This window comes from Petaurus breviceps, unplaced genomic scaffold, assembly GCF_028583685.1.
Source record: "Petaurus breviceps papuanus isolate PSGF00001 unplaced genomic scaffold, PetGlider_PUasm1.0 91041, whole genome shotgun sequence".
In the NCBI taxonomy this organism is placed as follows: Eukaryota; Metazoa; Chordata; class Mammalia; order Diprotodontia; family Petauridae; genus Petaurus; species Petaurus breviceps.
In genome coordinates, this window is record NW_027187400.1 from 13,354,545 (window position 1) to 13,362,097 (window position 7,553).

The window sequence follows — 7,553 nt, forward strand, 5'->3', positions numbered from 1 at the left end:
TGTGGGGAGTAGCCAGACCCCAGCTGTGAGGCAAAGAGAAAGACAAAGTAGATTCTTGCCATCCATAAAGCACTTTCATTTCTCAACCAACTCTTCTCCTAAGAGAAGTCTAGAAAATCCCCCCTCTTCCAATCAGGAACTCCATTGCTTCATGCTCACAAGCTATCATATGCTCCCACTGGCTAAGTTGACAAGCTAAGTCCAAAAACTTGAGGGATGGGGAACATCAGCTAGGTTTCCTCTTTCTTCCAAGGCATCTCACTCACCTATGATCTGGAAGAGCTTAGGAGCCAGGATCTGGTCCAGACCAAGGTCAAGAAGATCAGGTCCCTGAGCTTTTAAGAGGTGGATGGAGAAGATTGTCCCAACAGCTACCATCAAAATTTCTTGGACTTATCTGGGACTTTCAAGACCCCAGAAGGTATGTTTCTAGGTGTGGAGGCTAGCATTCCCTCCTCTCCAAAGATCCCCCCATCTGCCTTCCTTTTCACACTATTCTTAGTACTTGTGGCTCTTATAAGCTGTGTGACATTGAGCAAGTCACTTTAACTCTCTCAGTTGGATTTTCCTCATCTGTAAAATGGGGCAGTTGGACTTGGTGATTTCTAAGGTTTTTGCCAGCTCTAAAATTCTCTTCCAAGACCTTTTTCAGTTCAAACATTCTATGTTTCTTCCAGATAAGCATCATATGGTCCTTTGATCCCGTGACCCTTCCATGCTGTGCCTTGATGTAGCTATACTGATTGCCCCTCCCTAGTTTTCACCACTTGTCAGGCCCCACATGGCTCACATTGCTTTATAGTTGACAAAGCATTTTATACATATTATCTTATCTCATTATATTCTCACCATATATCCCCCATGAGTTTGGCAGGCAAGTATTAATGTCTTTGTCATACAAGTGAGGTACAGAGAAGCTCAGTGACTTTCCTAAGATCACACAGTGAGTTAGTGGCAGAGCTGGGACTGAAACTGAGGTCCAGGCCCCATGTTCTGTCCATGACATCACAGTTGCCTTAGGCTTAGAACTTTTGGTGGATCTGCATATATGTAAGCTTGGGCATAGTCTCATTTAAAATGAATGGAGCCAGTAGGGCCATGAATTTGAGGACTATGAAACCTTCAGCAGTTTCTTCAAAAACTGAGCCCCTGCACTTGGCTTGGTTCCTAGTTGGAATGCCACTTCATTAGACTATTGATCACAGATTTAGAGCTGGAAGCAATTTTAGAGACCATCAGGTCCTACAACCTCATTTTTCAAATGAGGAATCTAAGTTTCAGAAAGGTTAATCTACTTGCCCAGGGTCACACAGCTGGTGTCTAAGGATCTGGACTCATTTCTTTCTGACTCCACGTCTATCCATTGTGTTGTCTAGCTGAGATAGTTCAGGTCAAGTCAAGTCAAGAAGTATTCATTTAATGCCAACTACATGTTAGGTACTATTCTAAGCATGAAAAATTGTCCTTGTTCTCAACGAATTTACAAAATCCGTAACATTCCAGTCTTCCCTTCTCCTTACTACTCAGTCTGGTGGCCATCAGCCACATTGCCTCTTACCTCACTGTAGACCTGACTGGAAGGGAATAAGGTCTTGAAGGTGGAACCAAATCCAATGATGTTAAACAGACACGTTGGCATGAGGCTCTTGAGAATGAGGATCAAGGAATCCTGGATAGGGAAAAAAGAGCTATTAGAACTCTGGGGGTCAGTGTCTGACTGGCATAGTTTGGACACAGAATGGCCATCCTCCTGTCATTTAACTCCCAGTAGTTTGTTTCCCTCCCTCAACTCAATAGAGGAAACAGTAGCAATGCCAACTGTCCAACCATGAAATAGGATTGCAGGCTTTGGAGAAAAGCGAGACAAAAAGACCTCTTCAGTTCCTTCCAAATCTAATATTTTAAGATTCTAAAGTGCTGCTGTACCCAGATTCCATGCTTCTAGGAGTCTATGATTTTAATGTCAGAATATTCCATATTTCTAATGTTCAGGATACTATGATTCTCAGGCTCTCAGAGCCTATGGTTTTGAGATGATAAGGTTCAAAGAGTCTGAGATGTTAATGACTCCTATCTAGTCCTTCAAATACTTGAACATAGCTATTGTCTCCCTCTTGCACCTTCTTTAGACAAAATGCTCCCAGTTCCTTTAATGGATGCTCATCTGGCATGATTCCAAGGATCTTCACCATCTTGGTCAGCCTCCTCTGAATGCTCTCCAATTTATCATTTCTCCCTTAACATTTGATATCTATAATTGACCATGATCCTTTGCTTGGGATCTGTCAATGACAGAGTGGAATAGGACTATCACTTTCCCTCTCTTCCTGGACAATATGCATTAGCTCTTTTACACATCAATTCTTCTACACATCATCACATCAATTTCATTGACTCACATTGAGCTTGGAGTCCCCTAAAATTTTAGGATCTTTTCAGATGAACTGTTACTTAGCCAGGCCTCCCTGAATCTTATACTTGATTTTTTTTCTTTACTTTTAGTTTTCAACATTCACTTTAATGAGATTTTGAGTTTTAAACGTTCTTCCCTTTCAACCCTCCCTAAGATGGCATGCAATCCGATATAGGCTCTACATATATATATATATTCATATTAAAAATATTTTTGTTTTAGTCATATTGTAAAGAAGAATTAGAACCAATGGGAAGAACCACGAGAAAGAAGAAACAAAACAAAACAAAGAGAGCAGATAGTCTGCTTCATGTGTATTTAGACGCCATAGTTGTTTGTCTGGTTGTGGACGGCATTTTCCATCGTGAGTCTCTTGAAGTTGTCTTAGATCCTTGTATTGCTGAGAAGATAATGTTTGATTTTGTGAATGTATATGCATCAGACTTTACATTCATCCTTATTAAAGTTCATGTTGTTTTATACATATATATGTGTATATATACATAATTTGAGCCAATGTTTTGGCCTAGTGAGACATTTTTGAATCTCTATTCTGTCATCCTAAGTGTTAGCTGTGCCTTCTAGCATTGTGTGATTGATTTGCAAATTTGGCGAGCAAGCCATCCATTCATTTATTTAAGTCATTGATAAAAATGATAATGAACACAAGACCCAGTGCAGGGACCTCCTTCCAAGGTGACATCTGAGCCTTTCTAAGAAGACTTTGGGTCCAGCCATTCAGTCAGTTCCATTGTCACTAAACTGCATCAAGCCCACATCTCTCCTTTCCAGAATAGCACAAGATACTTTATCCAATGTCTTACTAAAATCTAGATTACACTATAATTACAGCCTTCCCCTGATCAATGAGTCTAATAACCCTATCAAAAAAAAGTAAACAATAATAATTAAAACAGTGATTTGAAGTTTGCAGAACACTTTACATATGTGATCTCATTTGTTCCTCACAACAATGTGTGAGGAAGGTGTTATTATTATTCCCATTTTACAGTTGAGGAAACTGAGGATCAGAGAAATTGTGGCTTGTTAGAACATCAAATATCCAAACCTACTTTAAATCAGGATTTAGAGCCAGGTTTTTACGGATGCTGGGTTCAGTGCTCTATCTGATGTACCAGACTGTATCCTTAAATATGGTGGGTAGGACCTGGTAATATGACTCACCTTGGCCTGGACCCTGGGACTCATAAAGTGCAGCTAGAAGCTCTCTTCACATTTTCCTCCCTATTTATCTTCAATTTCAATGTCTTATTAGCCATTTTTGTTCTGCCTTTTCTAGTCCTTGCTGGTCAGAATCAGATCCTGAATTGAAATTCCCTTCCTTGGCTCTTCCGCCTTTTAAAGGATGAAATTATCATTAACATAAGCTAAAAAATGATTAGCAGGCCTACTTTTGGCAGAGAGAGAATGCTGAAATATATGTGGAAAATTGAAGCCTCCTAGTACTATTATAAGATGCTGCTGTGTCAAGCTTGTGATGTTTCCTAAATTACCCCTTTATTTCCTCTTTCTATTCAAGTGGCATCTATGAATGAATGAATGAATGAATGAATAAATGAATGAATGGCACTTACTGTACCACACACTGTGTTAACTACTGGGGATACAAATACAAAAGCAAGATTGTCATGTATTTTGTTGATGACAAATATTCCTTTTTTCTATTTCTATTAGTCTTTACCCAAATACTCTCTCTCTCTCTCTCTCTCTGCAATCAGAGTTAAGTGACTTGCCCAGGGCCACACAGCTAGTAAGTGTCTGAGGTCAGATTTGAACTCAAGTCTTTCTGACTCCAGAGCTGGTGCTCTATCCATTGCACCACCTAGGTGCCCCCAGATACTCTCCCCTGTGTTTCTCCTATATGGTTCCTCGTTTTCTTCACATAAGCACATTCTCTTAATGTACAGCATTGCTCTGCCCCCCTCCCTCCCTTTCTCTATCTTGTTTCTTTTGAATTAGTCTAGTACCATGTTTCAGATATAGGTCTCATATCATGAAGTCTCAGTAATACCAATGAGGCAGATCTGTCCCTTGCCTTAGAATTTCTAGTTCATCTTTGTTCACTATCTCTACTTTGTGTGTTTGTGTGTAGACATCTGAGACCAGGGGTCGGGGGGTCTGTGTCCTTCCTTAGATGTTGTCTCCTGTGGGTATGCCTGCCTGTCATTATTCTTTTTAAATTATAGCTGTTCTCTAGGGTAGTTAATTTCGTGGTTGTACATAGGCAGCTCTCTCCCCAACTTCCTTCTCAACTTGAAGTCTTCTTAATTAGATCTCCAAGGCTCCAAACAAATAAATTTTACCAGCCCTTGGTTGTGTACTCCATTCCTGGAGCCTATCATAATCATATTTTAGGCTTTTATCCAGAAACCAAAACCTTATTCTTAAACACCCCCTTCTCAACCATATGTCCGCTTCTCAAATCCACCTTTCCCTTCTGAAGTTTGGGTCTTTGATCTGTGGGAATAGCAAAAGCATCGCCAGCGCCATTAACAATACTTCATGGTTTTCAGTAACGCACCCTCTGCTCCTTCTAGCAATATTGCTTGTGCCACCTGAATCACCACAAGTATATAGTAGTCATTGGGATGTGTGGGGTGATTAGGGAGGACAAACACATCTGCTGGGGGCTTGTCAAGCCCTTTTTAGGGCTGCTCATTCACCTTTGATGTCCACCTTCACCCAACTTTCATCTGTGGTTCCAAGAAGCTGCAACATGCACGGCAGCCACACCCTGGTAAACCATCTAGGCAACTGGGCTAAACCAGGTAACCAATGAGCCTCAAATCCATTGGTGAGTCAGGGGGATGTCTACCACAAACATGTGAAGACTTTCCCTGGTGGAATGGGTGGATGAGGACAATTTGTTCCAACAGCCATGAAGGTGACTGAAGCAGGTGCTGTGGAGGACTTAGAGCTTGGTTAGGCATCAAAGATGCCAAAGTCATCCACTGTATCCCAGAGCACTGCCAGTCATCTTGACTTTTGTTCTGCTCCTAACTTTGATGATTCAGGAAGAGTGAGGCTGATGACTTTGAGACACTCTGCCTCACTTAAATCCGATTCATGTGCAAGTCAAGACATCACACTATGATGTCATTATTGGTCCACTTCAAAAACAAAGGACAAATAATAGTCATCAAATGGCTTGTCACTAGATCACCACTTTCCCTTTCATTATCCATTAAGAACATAATCCTTTTAGCCTTCTTAGCCCTCATCTGGGATACGTGATACTTGGGAGGAGGGAATGACTACTATGCTAGTTTTATACCAGCAATATGGTGTGGTTAAAACAAAACAAAACACCAGTCTAGAAATAAGAAGACCTGAGTTATAGTCCCTGTGGTCAATATATTGCATTACCTTGGATAAGTCACTTCATTCCTCTGAACCTCAGTTTTGAAATTCACAGAATGGAGGGATTGGACTAGATAATCTCTAATGTCCTTTACAAATCTAACATTCAATGGTCTATGGTCCCTCCTAGCCCCAATGTTCTATATCCCAACATCCTCCAAGTTGTAGCATTCTATTCTATCCATAGTCTAAATTCCATTACAGTTCTGACCTTCTGAATTCCAAGTTCCCTAATATTCTATGATCCTATGCTTTGCTTGAAATTGAGGGAGAAGTTCCCACACATAGTTTAAACTGTGAATGCCAGAGGAAGGGATAAATGCCTGTTTCCTTCAATGAAAACTTCTAGCCATCCAAATCCTAACTCAAGCTTCTGTCTTGCTTCAGAGCAGAAATGGGACATCAATGGCCTCAGGGGAAAAAAGAGTTACATATAGTAATCTAGAGAATAAGAGTCAGTAATGAAGCATCATGACAACATTCAGATCACATAGTTTCCCTGGTTTCAGGGACCAATAGATCTCCCTGCCCCTATTCCCTGCTGTCAATATTAACCTAAGTTTTCTTTCCACTTCTCTTCCTTGCTTGGGTCAATATATTCTGTTTCTCCACCAAATAAGTCAATATGGGTACATTTTTCCATTAGCCACTAATTTACCAGCAGCCTCTGCTGATTCATCCAAATTGCTTCTGCTCACACCTATTAGAGCTCCGCCCCTCCAAAGTGGTTTTTTTTTTTTTCAAGGAATAACATCTGAAGAATGGGACTTGCAGCTGGAAATCAAATTGGCTGAACTCAGGCTATACAGGCTTTCCTCCTTTCCCAACTCCCATTCAGTCCCACCTGGGAGTCCTGCCAGGAGGGCCACCAGGTTTTTCAGGGGTCCTCAGCAATTTCTAGATGTAAATAAGTAGGCTACTGGTCCCAGTGACATTTGGCCATGACTTCTGTGACACTTTCTAAAGGACCAGGTTCAGACTGGGAATTCAGTGTTTTTCACTGAAGAAATCATTTTAACCTCAGTGAAATGAAATAGAAAAGATAAAGATACTCTCATCAAATCAGATGATGGATCTGGAAGATAAATTGGAAGGTGGAATGTTAGATGTAAAGGGACATTAGAACATAGAATGTCATGGAAGGGGCCTTTGGGATCAATTTGGCCTCCCCACTTATTTTGCATGTAAGGGAACTGATATCCTGAGAAGGGAAGTGATTTGTCCAAGGTAACATATTTAGGAAATAGCAGAATGAAGAGATTTTAGCTCAGATCTCTTGCCTTCCAACCCAATGATCTCTCCACTAACTTAACATCAATGGTTCTCAGACTTTTTGGTCTTAGCATGCCTTTGCACTCTTGAAAATTATTGAGGACCCTGCTCAAAGCACTTTTATTTATACAGATTATAGCTATCAATATTTACTGTATTATGGATGAAAACGTTTTAATATTGTTATAAAAATAGCTTTGACCTTGTGGAATCCTTGAAAGGGACCAGACTTTGAGAATCACTTCATTATGCCACCACTCTAAAATAATGTGAGAATAATGTTTCCTGAAAAAAGTGATTTGGCCAGTAGGGAGGAATATTCTCTGTAAAATAGAATATTATCTCTACCTTTTTTCCATTTTTTTCTAGGATGAATTCCCCTGCACAATCTGATGGACTCTTTAGAACATCCCTTCTACTGAAAGTAGCTGGTCCCAGAATATCTATCTATCTATCTATCTATCTATCTATCTATCTATCTATCTAT

At 40.3% G+C, this 7,553-nt stretch overlaps 1 protein-coding gene across 1 annotated transcript in view; it reads right to left on the minus strand.

The window, feature by feature from the left end:
* Nucleotides 1–7,553, minus strand: part of VWA5B1 (von Willebrand factor A domain containing 5B1) — a 79,829-nt gene that overhangs the window by 49,383 nt on the left and 22,893 nt on the right. Inside the window, exon 8 of the mRNA XM_069078461.1 lies at nt 1,559–1,669. Coding sequence (XP_068934562.1) covers nt 1,559–1,669 — 111 coding nt within the window. The remainder of the gene's footprint in view (nt 1–1,558; nt 1,670–7,553) is intronic.